This window comes from Arachis ipaensis, chromosome B10 (genome assembly GCF_059453495.1).
Source record: "Arachis ipaensis isolate K30076 ecotype BB chromosome B10, ASM5945349v1, whole genome shotgun sequence".
NCBI lineage: Eukaryota > Viridiplantae > Streptophyta > Magnoliopsida > Fabales > Fabaceae > Arachis > Arachis ipaensis.
The window spans coordinates 6,013,297-6,029,488 of record NC_142435.1 but is presented as its reverse complement, the minus strand read 5'-3'; the positions used below and the strand labels follow the sequence as shown (position 1 = coordinate 6,029,488).

The window sequence follows — 16,192 nt, the reverse complement described above, 5'->3', positions numbered from 1 at the left end:
TCAGGGTTAGGGATGATTACCTGTTCAACGTGGTCAGCCATAAGGCATGGTTGAGACTTTGTTTCAGATTCTTCATCGTCTTCAGAGTCATTTTCCAGATCTTCCCATGAAGCCATCAGTCCCTTTTCCTTTCCTCTCTTCGGCTTTTCTTCCTTCTTCAACTTGGGGCAGTCAGATTTGAAATGCCCCGTCTCCTTACAGTTGTAGCAAGTCACCTTGTTGAAATCTTTCTTCTGTTTTCTTGAACTGCCTCCTTTACCTCTCTCCTTGAGCTTCACCATTTTCCTGAATTTTTTGGCAAACACAAATTCATTTTCAGATGAGTTATCACTGGATTCATCATCCAGAGGGTTAGTAACAGATGAGCAAGCTATTCCTTTCTTTTTTGAATCCTTTTTCAAATAGGTGTTTTCAAAAGCAAGTAAATTTCCTCTCAAATCATCATATGTCATGGAGTCAATACCACTACTCTCAGAAATAATTAATGCTTTTGTTTCCCACTCTTTTGTGAGATATCTCAACACTCTTCTCACTAGCACAGATTTAGGATACTTGATTCCCATAGCATCCAAGCCGACAATAATGGTGTTGAAGCGCTCAAACAGCTCATCAATGGATTCTCCTTCCTTCATTGCAAACATTTCATACTCTCTGTTTAACATATCTATCCTGGTCTTCTTTACAATGGTGGTTTCTTCATGAGTAATTAGGAGTTTGTCCCAGATTTCCTTTGCTATTGTGCATCGTGATACTCGTCGGTACTCCTCGAAGCTGATAGCACAGTTGAGCAAGTTGATAGCCTTGGCGTTGAGCTCAACCTTCTTTCTGTCTTCTTCAGTCCAGCTTGCTTCTGGTTTAGGAGTGACAACTCCTTCGGCACTTGTTACGGTTGGATATTGAGGATCTTCAAGGATAATCTTCCAAAGTTTGTAGTCCACTGCTTGCACAAAGATCTTCATTCTCTCCTTCCAATAGGTGTAATTTTCCCCATTGAAAAGAGGAGGTCTGTTGCTTGATTGTCCTTCGGTCAGATTGTAGGACACCAGATTTAAGCCACTATTTTCTGCCATCTGGATCTTTACTCCAAGTTGCAAAGCTTGATCTCTTAGAGACCAAGCTCTGATACCAATTGATGGTTATCAGTGGCTAAGAGAAGGGGGGTTTGAATCTTAGCCCCCTTTTCACTTGACAATACTTGCTGGCTTTTGAAACCACTTCTGGAAACTTTTTGTCTTTTTATCTCGTAACTAGCCACGAGACTTTTTCTTTTGTCTCATCCCCAGCCACGAGACTTTTCTTTTTGTCTCGTCAGTCAGCACGAGATATTTTCAGTTTTATCTCTTGGGCAGCAGAAATAGAAATGGAGTAGAAGAGAGAGAGATTTACACCAAGATATATCTTGGTTCAGCTGCTAAGTGCAAGGCAGCCTACATCCAGTCTCCATCACAACAATGATGGAATTTCACTATAATCATTTTTTATTACAAACACCAATTCTCCCTAGGAACTACCCTTCCTATCTGGGACAAGTCCAGAATCTAATCCCAAACTGAACTTGACTTGGTCACTGCCAAGCTTTCAACTGTAAAGTGCTAACCCAACTTACAAGGGGATTCCCACAGAATCATGAAACACAACACAGATGTACAAAGAAACTCTAAGGACATCTATGACTTTTTCTTTTAATTTTGCACTCTCTGTCTTTTTCTGCTCTATGGTTTTTTCATACAAACCTCACTGTTTGCCTTTTTCCATGAGACTCAAGACATGACAAAATTAAACAGAAAAATTATAAAATGAAGAACATTGAAGGAGAAGAACTTCTGTTAGCTTAGGTAGCTATGAGAACTCTGTGCCTTGCACTCTCACTCCTTGAATTAAACCCTGACTGTTCACCCTTACTTATAGGGAGAAGCCTTCAAGGTTGAAACCAAACAAACCAAGCCAATCTTCTTCTTCTTCAAACAGAACCGGTTCGGCCAGAGAGAGAGAAGGGATAACTCATGCAAAACCCAACATGCAATTACCTCTAGTCCTTCCTTGGTCACCAATCTTCATCAATCCGAGCCCTTCATCCTTGCCTTGCTTTCCAAGATGAACTTCTGGCCCTTGATGCTTCATGATGATGATTGCTTCATCTGCTCCAATCTCTGCCTCTCCCATTACGTAGCCACTGTAGCTACCTCCTGTGGTGGTTGAGCAGAATCAGAGACAAGCCATCCTCTCCAAAGATTTTCTTCTCTGACCGAGATCTTCTTCAACCATTTTTGGTATGGAGAAGCCAAGATCTCATCACAAAATCTTACCACAAGTGAATGAGAATCTTAACCACAGCATACTTTGAGTTTGCTTTTTCTTGCCATCATTGTGATGGTCTTTGTTGCTTGTTTTTTCTTTCGGTGTCTAGCCATAGCCTCCATGCTTTCTCTGTGTTTGATATGACCGAAAGAGAAGAGAAATAAATGAGAGAGAAGAAAAAGAAAACACTTAAGTGATCTTTACAAATTAATAAAAGAAATGATTTGCTTTTAGTGAAGCTAGGAAAGAGAGTGAAATGAATTAAATTATTTCGAAACCCAAGCGTAGAAGCGTGTAGAGCACTTAAGGCTATCACATCATTTCTTTACTTTCTCTTTCCATTTTCCAAAGTCTGCATTAATTGAAATAAAACAAAATTTGAAATCCATCCAAAGATGAGTTTGATTTCCGTGGAAGCATGCATGGATCTCCTTCTCTCTTTTTATCAATTGTGGACCAAGCTAATGGATCTTTCTAACAAAGTTGATTTGGGCTAATTAAGATCAATTCTGTCCCAATAACAAGAATAATAATTCAGCCACAACAAACAAAACATTTTTGCATAAATGCTGAATGTATTTATAAAACACTTGGGCTTGCAATCATTTTTCTTTTATTTTTGGCCCAGTCAGAACCTGTATAGCAAAAATAAATTTCATCACCTTATATGAATTAATATTTTTTGCAATTAATTAAATTAATAATGTTTAGTCATCACAAATGTTATTTTAGAGTTTTCCAAACTCATCAATGTCTTAAAAGTAATGTGAATAAACTTATTCATTTATTTTTATATATTAAGAATAGATAGATTTTTTTTCTTTATTTGTTTATTTATTTATGTTTTTGGTTCCATAGTACATGGTATCTTACATATTTGAGACCATTTTGACCATTATTAGCGATTTCATATTTGAGTTGGAAAAATCAATGCTAAAAGAGTTGATTTTTTAAAAAATAAATAAATAAATGCTGAAACATGATCGCTTTCAATAAGACAATACTCATAATTTTAAAAAAATAAATGAATAAAGAGATTTTTACCCTATTTGATATTTATGATGAATAAACAAACTCTAATACAAGTATACCACGTGCGATTTACTTTTCCAAATAATACTGCTATGATGTCCTTGAAAGACCGGTTTCTTAACTATCTTGTCAAGCCTTGAAATTATTTACAACGAAGCCAGCCAATTAGATTACACAACCACCACGACTAATCTTATAGCAGGTTTATGTTGAGGTAACATAAGGTCATCCTTTAATATCTGTTTGGTTGAAAACTATATTCCTGATTTATTTGAAACATGAACTTTCTTTGTGATGGTTAAGATTTGATCTGACATAATCTATCACTAATTCATTCCTAAAATCTCCAACCCATTCATTAATGATGCTTATGGGGTCACTGGTTTTGCTACTAGCACTTTTTTCCACTTGCACTTCCTTGGACACCATCTCCTCTTCCTACATCCTTAATGCCTCCGAAACTTTAAGCTCCAGTAATGGTTTGTTCCACCTTGGATTTTTCACCCCTACTAACTCATCAACCTTTTCATCCTACCTCGGTATCTGGTTCATGACCAAACCCTCTGTCGTATGGGTTGCCAACAGGAACCAACCAATAACTGATTCTTCATCTTCTGGGCTGCTCAAGATATCAAAGGATGGAAACCTTGTTGTGACGAACTCAAAAAGTGTGGTCCTTTGGTCAACAAAGGCCTCCAATATTTCATCTAACACATTAGCTAAGCTTCAAAACAACGGCAACCTTGTGTTGCAAGAAAACTCCACAGGAAGGATCCTGTGGCAGAGTTTCCAACACCCCACAAACACTTTCCTGCAGGGAATGGAACTCGGTACCGGTAACATTAGCGGGGAGAGAATAAAACTGACTTCGTGGAGAAGCCTCCAGGATCCATCCATTGGAGAATTCTCAGTGAGTCTTGAACACCTGAATATCCCGGAAGTGATGATATGGAGAGGGAGCCAACCTCACTGGCGCAGTGGTCCATGGAATAGTCAAAAGTTTCTTGGCATACCTGACATGAGAAGCAACTTTCTTTCAGGGTTTTACTTAGGTGTGGAAGACATGGATAATGGAATTACTAATTACTATCTTGCTTACAACTACTCAAACAATCCTGATTCTGTATACTACTACATGTTGAGTGCTGATGGAAACCTACATGAAACATATTGGGATCATGAAAAGGGAGAATGGCTCGACTCGTGGTTAGCTATAAATTCAGAGTGTGATGTGTATGGCAAGTGTGGAGAGTTTGGAATTTGTGATTCTACTAGATCTCCGATTTGCAGCTGTTTGAGAGGGTATAAGCCAAGGAATCCTGAGGAGTGGAATAAACAGAACTGGAGCAGAGGTTGTGTTAGGAAGGAACCTTTTCAGTGTGAGAATGATGGATTTGTGAAGTTGCAGAATGCCAAGGTTCCAGCCTCTATCAAGTGGTCGTCTACCGCGATTGGAAACGACTGCAGAGGCCAGTGCTTGGGGAACTGCTCCTGCACAGCATATGCATATGATGCTGGCACTGGTTGTATGGTGTGGACTGCAAACTTAACTGACATACAAAGCTTCTCAGCTGGAGGAATTGATCTTTACATTCGAGTTCCCAATTCAGAGCTTGGTACCCTCTTTTATTTCTTTGTTGTTTGGACTGTGACAATCTTGTTATCCATATCAAACTGATGAATTTGTTGCATATGACATCCAAATCCAAATGGTTAACAGGTGAAGACAAGAAAAATGTCACAGTGGTCATTGCAGTGCCAGTCATAGTAGGAGCCGCTATCATTCTCATCTGTGCTTATATCTTCTGGAAAAGGATTCAAATCAGAGGTCATATCTCTAATTCTACTGCCTCATAGACTTAAATCAAAGACATGTGCTTCGTATGTTTGAAAATGTGGCCTAATTGGAATCGAACTAATTTCACTCAACATAGTGGATTTATACTCATCCTATAATTAATCACTTTTCCAAAGCAGCAAGTGCTTTCAATACAGATTTTCTTTGTATAGAATACTAATATTGCTTTATTTTCTTAGTGATATGGGAAATACTATATGCTTTTCCTATTAATATTAATAAGATGCAGATTGTTTATCATTTTGAATACAGAGAAAGCGAAAAACAATGACCTAGTGAAATTCCCAGAGCTTTCCCAATTTGAGTTTAAAAGACTTGTTGCTGCAACAAATAACTTTAATCTATCAAATAAGCTAGGGGAAGGAGGTTATGGCCCAGTATATAAGGTATGTTGGTTGGTAAACATTGAATTTCACCATGTCCCAAATCATGAATTTTAATTCCTAATAACTTCTAAAACATTATTTCAGGGAACATTGGAAGATGGACAGGAAATAGCAGTTAAAAGGCTTTCAAGATCGTCCGGGCAAGGATACGAAGAATTTATGAATGAGGTTATGGTAATATCAAAGCTTCAACATTTTAATCTCGTTAGACTTTTTGGATGTTGTATAGAAGGAGATGAGAAGATTTTGATCTATGAGTACATGCCAAACAAAAGTCTAGATGCATATATGTTCGGTGAGTTCCTGCAAACCATCTCCACTTTATTACATACCAAAGATATACTAAGATGAATCATGGAAATAAGGTGAAAAGGAAAAGAGGCAGTAAAATTGATTGTGAATCTCTTTAAATATATAGTCTTTTATTCTGTTAAGTTGTTTTTTATTCATATTTTATCAGACAAATGATAATTCTATCCTTTTAATTGCATGACAGATCAATCACAAATACTGAATTGGGAAAAACGTTTCAGTATAATTGAAGGAATAGCAAGGGGCTTGCTTTACCTTCACAGAGATTCTAGACTAAGAATTATACATAGAGATTTAAAGATGAGTAACATATTACTTGATGAAGAGCTAAATCCAAAAATTGCCGATTTTGGCATGGCAAAGATTTTTACACGGACTCAAGATGTGGTCAATACTAGAAGGGTTGTTGGAACATAGTAAGAATTTTTTTCTACACTATTCGTCTGAAATTTTATAATGACAGTTAAGAATAATAACTTTAAAATTTCTGCAGCGGTTATATGTCACCAGAATACGTTATACAAGGACTATTTTCGGAAAAGTCTGATGTATTTAGCTTTGGTGTTTTACTGCTGGAAATTGTTAGTAAGAGAAAAAATAGCAGCTTTTATGAAGATGCTGAATCTTTGAATCTTTTAGGATTTGTAAGTCTCTTAAGCTAGTTACCTTATTCTAAGAATTTCTATTTTGACTTTAAAGCTTAACAACTAACACATGCTTGTTAATGTTTGCAGGCATGGAATTTATGGAATGCAGATAACATTGCATCTCTTATAGATCCAGAAATATCAAGCTCATGCAACAAAGAAGATATAATGAGGTGCATACATATTGGTCTTTTATGTGTACAAGAGCTTGCAAGAGATAGGCCTACAATGACTTCAGTGATTTCAATGCTTAAAAGTGAGACAATCAATCTTCCTCCTCCAAAACAGCCAGCATTCATTCTAAGGCAGACTATACTTGATATAGAATCTTCTCTTACAAATAAGGAATTAGGTTCTATCAATAATGTGACCATAACAAATATTCAAGGAAGATAAAAATACTTTGTTTGGTATACGGCAAAATTCTGAACAATAAAAGTGAAAACTCAAAACAGAAAACTGTCAAGATTTTAGTTAACGCTGATAGCTTGCAGCTACCTAATAATTGTTGTTTAGTCCGTTATATCTGAACTGAAATTTTTAAAGAACCCAAAAAATATGCATGTGGCTAATTGGCTATGATTTCATCATCGTCATCATCTCTCATATCGGGCCAACAAGCCTATTTGTATTTCAACATGTATTTTATACTGGTGACTGATTTTGGTGTACACGTAGCATATTCGCTTACGACTTATGAAAATGGTCAGTGCACAAATTTTTTTTCTAAAATACTATTTATTATATACAATTTATAAAAGAAATAATTTCTTTGCTATTTTCAAGAACTCAAGATCTCTTAGTTTAGTTATAAACTACTTATCATCTTAACTAATTTCATTTTTATTATTTTTATACACATTTGATAAATAAAACAGTAAATGAATTGATACACTAGTTATATATAACTCTCAGAAGGTTTCTATCCCATAAGAATGCAATTTGTAAGTCTTTTTTTTTTTTTGGTTTAAATTTACCTGGGAGCTTAATTTTGATAGACAATGTAAAAGTACCCATCAATTGATGATTCATGACAGAGACGATGACTAGAAGTATTAGATGCCGGGGTTGACGTGCCAATAGAAAGAAACAATATAGCTACGTCGCTTGATCACATCTCAACTTTAATCTATTTGTATTTTACAGAGTCTATTTGACCAGTTTAATTAACAAATAATAAACAAAAATTGTGTATTTCTAACGACTGGACCCCCAAGATCATTGTGACACAATCAATTGACTTTAATAAAGTAATTAGGAATAATGAAGGATCATCTTCATCATCTGCTTCCTAACTCTCTAATTTGGATCAACATCTGATTATGGAGCTAACGAGACATTTCATAGACGTAACCGTTTTGGTCTTACTATCCATGAACGTTGGAAATTCCAGAGACACTATCACACCCTCAGATCCCCTAAATGGACCAGAAACTTTAAGCTCTAATAATGGCATGTTCCACCTTGGATTCTTCACGCCAACAAACTCCTCCTACCTCGGAATCTGGTACATGTCGAACCCTCCTGTGGTGTGGGTTGCCAACAGAGACCAACCTATAAAGGATTCTTCTTCTGCTTTACTCCAAATATCTCAGGATGGAAACCTTCTTCTCATGGATAATGCAAACAACAGTAGGATTCTTGTTTGGTCAACAAACCTCTCCAATATTTCATCCAACACAACGGCGCAGCTTCTTAACACCGGCAACCTTGTGCTGCAAGAAAACACCACAGGAAGGTTCCTATGGCAGAGTGTCCAACACCCTACAAACACGTTATTGCAGAAAATGCAGCTCAGCACAAACAGGATCACTGGTGAGAAAGTAAAACTCACTTCCTGGAGAACTCCTCAGGATCCATCCATTGGAGACTTCTCCTTGAGTCTCGAAGGCCTTAGTAGCCCTGAAATGGTCGTCTGGAAGGGAGTTCAACCTTACTGGCGTACCGGTCCGTGGAACGGTGTAACTTTTCTTGGAATACCTGGAGATAACATAAACAATCTTGATGGATTTTACTTGGAAAAATCGTATGATGATAACGGCACTTACTATCTTTCTTTCACCTTTGCAAATCAGTCCTTGTTGTTGATCTGTGTGTTAACAGCCGATGGAAACATGAAAGACTATTATTGGGATTATGGGAAGAGAAATTGGTCAATCGTATGGACAGCTATTAACTCAGAGTGTGATGTTTATGGAAAGTGTGGAGTATTTGGAATCTGTGATCCCACAAGTGAACCTATTTGTAGCTGCTTAACAGGGTTTGAACCAAAGAATGCTACTGAATGGAATCGGCAAAATTGGAGTAGCGGTTGTGTTAGGAAGAAAGCTCTTCAGTGTGAAGAGAATGGGTTTGTGAAGTTGCAGAATACTAAGACACCAGACTTTGTAGAGTGGTTCTCTCCTACTGAATATGATTGCAGAACTCAGTGCATTGGAAACTGCTCTTGTGAAGCATATGCATATGATGCTGGTATTGGTTGCATGCTATGGGGTGGGAACCTAATTGACATTCAAAGGTTCTCAAGTGGAGGAACAGATCTTTATATTCGGGTCCCCAATTCAGATCTTGGTAACTTCTTTTCTTGTCTTTAATTTTCTTTAGCAGCTGTACTCTAAATTAATGATTCACTTCCATTTGAACATTGGTTGACAGGTAAAAAGAAAAATAATGTAACAGTGATCATCTCAGTTACAGTCACGGTAGGAGTGATTGTCCTTGTGTCATGCACATTTATCTTGTGGAAAAGAACTTCAAGGAAAGGTGATCTGTCATTTTAATTCATTCTACTACTCTGATGGACTATATAAAAGCTCATATATTTGTCCTTAATTATATGTTCTTACTGATATTTGGATGTAGATAGAGCAAATTCCAGAGTTCAGGTCAGAATTCAGAAAAATGAGCTTCTTGAGCTTTCACAGTTTGAGTTTGAAAGGCTTGCTATAGCAACAAACAACTTTCACTTAGATAATAAGCTAGGACAAGGGGGTTTTGGACCAGTATATAAGGTATGTTTGTGACACCAATATTTGTCATCCCAGGAAATCATGGTTTTGATTACATGCTTTGAAATTTCCATATAGGGTACATTGGAAGATGGGCAGGAAATAGCAGTTAAAAGGCTTTCAAGAGCATCTGGACAAGGGCTAGAAGAATTTATGAATGAGGTGTTGGTAATATCAAAGCTTCAACATCGAAATCTTGTCAGACTTCTTGGATGTTGTATAGAAAGAGATGAAAAGATTTTGATCTATGAATACATGCCAAATAGGAGTCTTGATGCATATATGTTTGGTCAGCTATCAACCTCTCACTCATCTTGTTCTCTTCCTTTATCAGTACCAATGATATTTATATTATGCTAAAATATTCTAACCCTTTTCATGTCATCATATAGATCCATCTAAACAGATTCTAAGTTGGGAACAACGTTTTGATATAATCGAAGGAATAGCTCGTGGCTTACTTTATCTTCACAGAGATTCTAGATTAAGGATTATACATAGAGATTTGAAGTTAAGCAATATATTACTTGATGGAGAATTAAATGCTAAAATTTCAGACTTTGGCATGGCAAAGATTTTTGGTTACACGGAAGATGAGGCTAATACTCGAAGGGTTGTCGGAACATTGTAAGGAATCTTTCATTGTCTTTGTCCAAAATTTTATATATAAATTAATAGTTAAGAATATTAACATTAGATTTATACAGTGGTTATATGCCACCGGAATATGTTATGGAAGGACTATTTTCAGAAAAATCCGATGTATTCAGTTTCGGTGTTTTATTATTGGAGATCGTTAGCAAGAGAAAAAATACTAGTTTTTATGAAGATGCAGAATCTCTAAGCCTTATTGGATTTGTAAGCATCTCTAATGTCTCTAGTTATTTATCTCATTTCCAGAAAATCTATTTCATAAAAGATATGATTTTTTACTTTAAAGTTTAACTAACTAGATAGTTCATGTGATTCTTGATGTTTATAGGCATGGAAATTGTGGAATGATGATAAGATTACAGCTCTAATAGATCCAGAAGTAGCAAACATGAGTAGTCTTGCAGATATAATGAGGTGCATTCACATTGGGCTTTTGTGTGTGCAAGAACTTGCAAGGGATAGACCTACTATGACTGCAGTGATTTCAATGCTTAATAGTGAAACTGTTAATCTTCCTCTGCCGAAGCAGCCAGCATTCATGCATAGGCAGACAATGTTGGATATAGAGTCTTCTCATAGAAGTGATGGATCATATTCCATCAATTATATCAGCTTAACAAACATCCAAGGAAGGTAGCAGATTGGTTATTTAACCTCTGCTCGCTGTAAATCAGAATTGTTAGTTTTATTTTAACTTGAAAAATCCAAATTAGTTAGAAGATCAATCATCTTTCCCCGAAATCCATTCTTGTTCTGATAATTTTATTTACTCTTGTGCATGTTATAACATATATACGTTGTTATATATTATGTCGTTCTAAATTACATGCACTCTTTAATAAATAATTTCCCCTGGCAGGCCAACCAAAGAGAAAAAAGGGACGAAGAGTGATCAATTCTGACGGCCACATTTCAATTTTCTTCGTGCAATATAATATAATCTATCTCAGTGCGTGACCACTATTATCATTGTGACTATTACCTTGACTGAAGCAGGGTTCATATTTATGAGGTGCATGCACATATTTTGGTTTGTTGGGTCTTTTTGTGTGTAAAAGCGATAGGCCTACCTACAATGACTGTTGTAGTTTGACTAATTTCAATAATAATCAAGTGTTAGAAAAAGTTTCAACTACAATATAAGCCAACTAAATCAATTTCTTCTTATTTCTAATTTTAAAATTTGAAAAATTAAGATAATGGATTTTTTTTTTTTTTGATAAAAAAACTATTTTTCAACTAGTTGATTGGAGTTAGCTTGGCTACTAATTGGTTCCTAACGAAATTGAGCACAATAAAATATTTATTATCTAATATTTTTCCTTCATTACTAAAATATAGGAGCATAGTTTCTCTCACCTTCTTGCATATTTGTTTTGTCTCTCCTCTTCTAATGGACCGGACCAGATGACCATATATCAGTCTTCACCAAAAAGTCAATCCCAAAAGCTTTGTTTTATATATATAAATTTTATTTTTGGGTTAATGACTTATGACCCTGACGACCTGACTATATATCATGGATTATCTTTTAAAAGGAAATACTAAAACAATCAAAATTTTAGATTAATGAGATAATGCTACATTGCAAGCTACTCACTTATTATCACTTATTAACGAATATGGACCAAGTCTCTTAGGGACAATCTTATAGTTTGTCGTAGCCTCTTATACGACACTTCTCATGATATATAACCACATCTCAAATTGGAATTGACATGAGTAGACACCAAAAGTTGTCTTTATTCTAACGTACCAAAGTAACATGGCAAGTTGCAACATGCAATGCAAGAGATTCAAAATTAAAGCAACATGACTATATCAACTTGCCATCTTCATTGGGTTACATTGTATCTGTCCATTCATTTCATACTCCCTCATCTATCCTTCTCTGCATCTTCATGGAGCACTACCTATCCTTTCTACTATTATTATTACTCTTCACTTTTGCGACTTCCTTAGACACCATCAACTCTTCTTATATCCTTAAGCCCCCTCAAACTTTAAGCTCCAAGGATGGTATGTTCCACCTTGGATTCTTCAACCTTACCACCAACTCATCATCATCATCTTACCTCGGAATCTGGTACATAACCAACCCCCCTGTCGTCTGGGTTGCTAACAGAGACCAACCTATCATAGGTGATGCTAGTAGTGTAGCAGTGCTCAAGATATCCGAGGATGGAAACCTTGTTGTCATGGATGCACGTAATAATGAGATCCTTTGGTCAACGAATGTGTCAAACATCGCATCCCCCAACACCACAAGTGCTCAGCTTCTTACCACCGGAAACCTCGTGTTGCAAGATAACGCCACGGGGACGATACTGTGGCAGAGTTTCCAACACCCCACAGACACGCTCCTGCAGAACATGAAGATTAGCGCCAACAGGATCACCGGCAAGAAAGTAAACGTAACCTCGTGGAGAACTCCTCATGATCCATCCATTGGAGACTTCTCTGTGAGCCTTGAACGCCTTAGTATCCCTGAAGCGTTCATCTGGAGAGGGGAGAGTCAACCTCACTGGCGAAGTGGCCCATGGAACGGTCAAATATTTATTGGGATACCTGACATGACCGCAAATTATATTGACGGGTTCTACATGAGTGGAAAAGATGAAGAGAGCAACGGCACTTACTATCTTTCTTATAGCTATGCAAATCATAATCTAAGGATGTTCGCGTTGGGTGTTGATGGAAACTTAAATGAATACTACTGGGATTATTCAAAGAAGCAATGGTCCATGATGTGGTCTGTTATTAACACTGAGTGCGGTGTTTATGGCAAGTGTGGAGTATTTGCAAGTTGCGACCCTAAAACTTCACCTATCTGCACTTGTTTGAGAGGGTATGTTCCAAGGAATGTAGAGGAGTGGAACAAACAAAACTGGAGCAGCGGCTGTGTTAGGAAGACACCTGTGCAGTGTGAGAGTGAGAAAGTCATAAAAAATAATAGTAGTGTTGAATCGGTAGCAGTAGAAGATGGGTTTGTGAAGCTTCAGAATACCAAGGTTCCAGACTATGCTGAGTGGTTGTCTTCCATTGACTTTGACTGCAGAACTGCGTGTTTGGGAAACTGCTCTTGCAAAGCGTATGCTTATGATGTTGGAATTGGTTGTATGCTGTGGAGTGGAAACTTGATTGACATACAGAGATTCTCAATGGGAGGAACCGATCTTTATATACGTGTTCCCTCTTCTGAGCTTGGTAAGTGTATTATATTTATACATATATGTGCATGCAGATGATTTCATATTTACTTATTTGTCTTGTTACTTTGGTTAATTAATAGATGAGCAGAAGAAGAAAAATCATGCCTCAGTGATCATTGCAGTTACAGTCTCAGCAGTAGGAACTATTGGGATTTTGATTTGCGCGTTTATCCTGTGGAAAAGAAAAACTGCAATAAGAGGTGATATATCATTATTCTTTCTATATACCAAAACTACATGCTTTGCCAATTCATGATATTAATGGCTTCTGCAGAATTAGTAGTTAGTTGTATATGACTCTTGAATACTACTGTTTCATCATTTATTCTATTGGCATTATATGCTGTGCAGTTTACAAACATAATGAATAGTGTGGACCATGTGGTATTCATTGTCCCCAAAAAAATGCTTTCCTGTTTTAATTAATTTGTACTTTGATACAGAGAGAGCAAATTTCAGAATACCTACAATAAGCAACACAAAATACCCAAGCAAAGTCAAACTCCCGGAGCTTTCCCAATTTGAGTTTGGAAAGCTTGCAATTGCAACAAACAACTTTCACTTAGCTAATAAGCTGGGGCAAGGAGGATTTGGACTAGTATACAGGGTATTTTTTCCCTCACATTGCAATTCACCATCCCACAAAAGACAATTTTTGTGTCGCTATAGTTCATGAAAATGTTTTGTAGGGAACATTGGAAGATGGACTAGAAGTAGCAGTTAAAAGACTTTCAAGAGCTTCATATCAAGGACTAGAAGAATTTATGAATGAGGTTCTAGTAATATCAAAACTTCAGCACCGTAATCTTGTTAGACTTCTTGGATGTTGTGTAGAAGGAGATGAGAAGATTTTGGTGTATGAATACATGCCAAATAAAAGTTTAGATGCATATCTGTTTGGTTAGTTCTCGTTATCAACCCTTTTCTTATCGATAAATATGGTATGTTTATCAAAGAGGCAACGACTATTTGGTGAAAAATATTCTCATCTAAAAATATATAATTTGTATTCTCGTCACTAGTTTATCCTTTTAATTTTTTGCAGATTCATGTAAGCAAGTATTAAATTGGGAAAAACGCTTTCATATTATTGAAGGAATAGCTCGAGGTTTACTTTATCTTCACAGAGACTCTCGACTAAGAATTATCCATAGAGATTTGAAGCTAAGCAATATATTACTTGACGAAGAGCTAAATCCAAAGATTTCAGATTTTGGAATGGCAAAGATTTTTTGCCACACTGAAAATGAGGCAAATACTATGAGAGTTGTTGGAACATAGTAAGAATTTCTTTTGATTTACAATTTTAAATATAAAATAATCTCATAGTCAAGAATTTTAATGACAAATTTTGTGCAGTGGTTATATGTCACCAGAATATGCTATGGAAGGACTATTTTCAGAGAAATCTGATGTATTCAGCTTTGGTGTTTTATTACTAGAAATTGTCAGTAGGAGAAAGAACACTAAATTTTATGAAGATGCAGAATCTTTGAGTCTTTTAGGATTTGTAAGTCTTCTATTTACAAAAATCTTATTTCATCTGAATGACACAAATTTGATACTGATCGAATAACTAGATCATTCTTATTGATGTTTGTAGGCATGGAAATTGTGGAATGCTGATAACATTCCACCTCTGATAGATCAAGAGATATTAAATTCGATCTGCAATGAAGATATAAAGAGGTGCATACATATTGGCCTTTTGTGTGTACAAGAACTTGCAAGAGATAGGCCTACAATGACTGCAGTGGTTTCAATGCTTAATAGTGAGACTGTTAATCTTCCTTCTCCCAAGCAGCCAGCATTCGTTCAGAGGCAGACTTTGCTGGATATAGAGTCTTCTATGACAAGTGATGGATTATGCTCCATTAATAATGTGAGCCTAACAAATGTCCAAGGAAGATAACCGATTGGCCACAATGTTGGTTCAAAATAGTCACATTATGTATTGAAACAACCTTGGTTGAGAGACATTAGCATTTTGTTGAAGGGTCTACTTTAATAAGGCTGGGATTTTATGTAATATATTACTTTACCATCATGTTTGTTGATTGAGTTAATTAAGTACACTAATATTTAGAAAATATAAAAAGTATTGCAAGATGAAATCAAAAGTGAAATGCGTGAATCACTTGAATCAGTGCTGATAGAATAACTAATCAATTTTTTAAAAGATAATATAACCCTCATAATTAATTAAATTGAGAAACTATTGCCCAAAAATTTCACATGTCCATGACAGTGACATAGAGTTGATTAATTTGCGTATACTGTAACACACAATTGGTTGTAGCAACAGTGAAGAAATCCAAAAGCAAGATAACATCAAACTCAATACATGCAATGTTGAGTCTGCAGCGGAATTTTGACTTCTAATAGATAGAAAGTAATATGAAATTGAACGTTACTTACAATAATACACTCGCTATATAATTATTAAAGAGAAAAAGAAAGAAAATGAATAATTGCTATGGATGTGAATTCCTTTGATTTTAATTGAATTGAATACATTTTGATTTCACTCGTTTATATAGTTTCCTAACTTCTATAAATAACAAGAGAGCATACTATAAAATAGTTTCCTATAAAAGCTCTTTAACTATCCACCATTTTCTCTCTTCCATCCTTTGTCTGTCTCCCTTTGTTTTCTCTCTGCCTTTCTTTTATTCTCACAATTCTCCACCTCGTTCACAATTTGAAATCTACTCAAATTTTGGACGATAAAGTGTGGTATTCATATCCAGTTGCATCATTTTTACAATGACTGCCTACGTACCGT

At 36.1% G+C, this 16,192-nt stretch overlaps 3 protein-coding genes across 4 annotated transcripts; all 3 read left to right on the top strand.

Annotated features, from left to right (window-relative positions):
• Positions 1 to 3,557: 3,557 nt before the first annotated feature.
• LOC107619997 (G-type lectin S-receptor-like serine/threonine-protein kinase At1g11330) lies at positions 3,558 to 7,123 on the top strand. The gene is made up of 7 exons (XM_016322222.3): positions 3,558 to 4,946; positions 5,051 to 5,158; positions 5,441 to 5,574; positions 5,659 to 5,869; positions 6,071 to 6,302; positions 6,380 to 6,530; positions 6,621 to 7,123. Exons 1-7 carry the CDS (start codon positions 3,692 to 3,694, stop codon positions 6,927 to 6,929), a joined length of 2,400 nt encoding a protein of 799 aa, XP_016177708.2. The 5' UTR covers positions 3,558 to 3,691; the 3' UTR covers positions 6,930 to 7,123.
• A 578-nt stretch (positions 7,124 to 7,701) lies between these two features.
• Positions 7,702 to 11,184, top strand: LOC107622247 (G-type lectin S-receptor-like serine/threonine-protein kinase SD1-13). 2 transcript variants are annotated; one of them, XM_016324122.3, is made up of 8 exons: positions 7,775 to 9,104; positions 9,189 to 9,296; positions 9,396 to 9,544; positions 9,620 to 9,830; positions 9,934 to 10,168; positions 10,249 to 10,399; positions 10,524 to 10,828; positions 11,055 to 11,184. In XM_016324122.3, the coding sequence occupies exons 1-8, from the start codon at positions 7,856 to 7,858 to the stop codon at positions 11,095 to 11,097; spliced, it is 2,451 nt and encodes an 816-aa protein (XP_016179608.2). In that variant the 5' UTR covers positions 7,775 to 7,855; the 3' UTR covers positions 11,098 to 11,184. The 2 variants fall into 2 exon arrangements, with proteins under 2 accessions (XP_088360544.1, XP_016179608.2); XM_088504418.1 differs by lacking the exon at positions 11,055 to 11,184 and having other exon boundaries at positions 7,702 to 9,104; positions 10,524 to 10,936.
• An 801-nt stretch (positions 11,185 to 11,985) lies between these two features.
• On the top strand, positions 11,986 to 15,473 carry LOC107622249 (G-type lectin S-receptor-like serine/threonine-protein kinase At1g11300). Its single transcript, XM_021114857.2, has 7 exons — positions 11,986 to 13,402; positions 13,488 to 13,607; positions 13,851 to 14,014; positions 14,097 to 14,307; positions 14,453 to 14,687; positions 14,767 to 14,917; positions 15,011 to 15,473. Exons 1-7 carry the CDS (start codon positions 12,097 to 12,099, stop codon positions 15,317 to 15,319), a joined length of 2,496 nt encoding a protein of 831 aa, XP_020970516.2. The 5' UTR covers positions 11,986 to 12,096; the 3' UTR covers positions 15,320 to 15,473.
• Positions 15,474 to 16,192: the final 719 nt, after the last annotated feature.

Excerpts from the sequence above, each read along its gene's own strand:
- LOC107622247 (XM_016324122.3), top strand. The coding sequence starts at position 7,856 with ATGGAGCTAACGAGACATTTCATAGACGTAACCGTTTTGGTCTTACTA. Across the intron at positions 9,297-9,395 it reads GAAAAGAACTTCAAGGAAAG|ATAGAGCAAATTCCAGAGTT; the intron begins GTGATCTGTCAT and ends ATTTGGATGTAG. Across the intron at positions 9,545-9,619 it reads GTTTTGGACCAGTATATAAG|GGTACATTGGAAGATGGGCA; the intron begins GTATGTTTGTGA and ends ATTTCCATATAG.
- LOC107619997 (XM_016322222.3), top strand. The coding sequence starts at position 3,692 with ATGATGCTTATGGGGTCACTGGTTTTGCTACTAGCACTTTTTTCCACT. Across the intron at positions 4,947-5,050 it reads AGTTCCCAATTCAGAGCTTG|GTGAAGACAAGAAAAATGTC; the intron begins GTACCCTCTTTT and ends AATGGTTAACAG. Across the intron at positions 6,531-6,620 it reads CTTTGAATCTTTTAGGATTT|GCATGGAATTTATGGAATGC; the intron begins GTAAGTCTCTTA and ends TAATGTTTGCAG.
- LOC107622249 (XM_021114857.2), top strand. The coding sequence starts at position 12,097 with ATGGAGCACTACCTATCCTTTCTACTATTATTATTACTCTTCACTTTT. Across the intron at positions 13,608-13,850 it reads AAGAAAAACTGCAATAAGAG|AGAGAGCAAATTTCAGAATA; the intron begins GTGATATATCAT and ends ACTTTGATACAG. Across the intron at positions 14,015-14,096 it reads GATTTGGACTAGTATACAGG|GGAACATTGGAAGATGGACT; the intron begins GTATTTTTTCCC and ends AATGTTTTGTAG.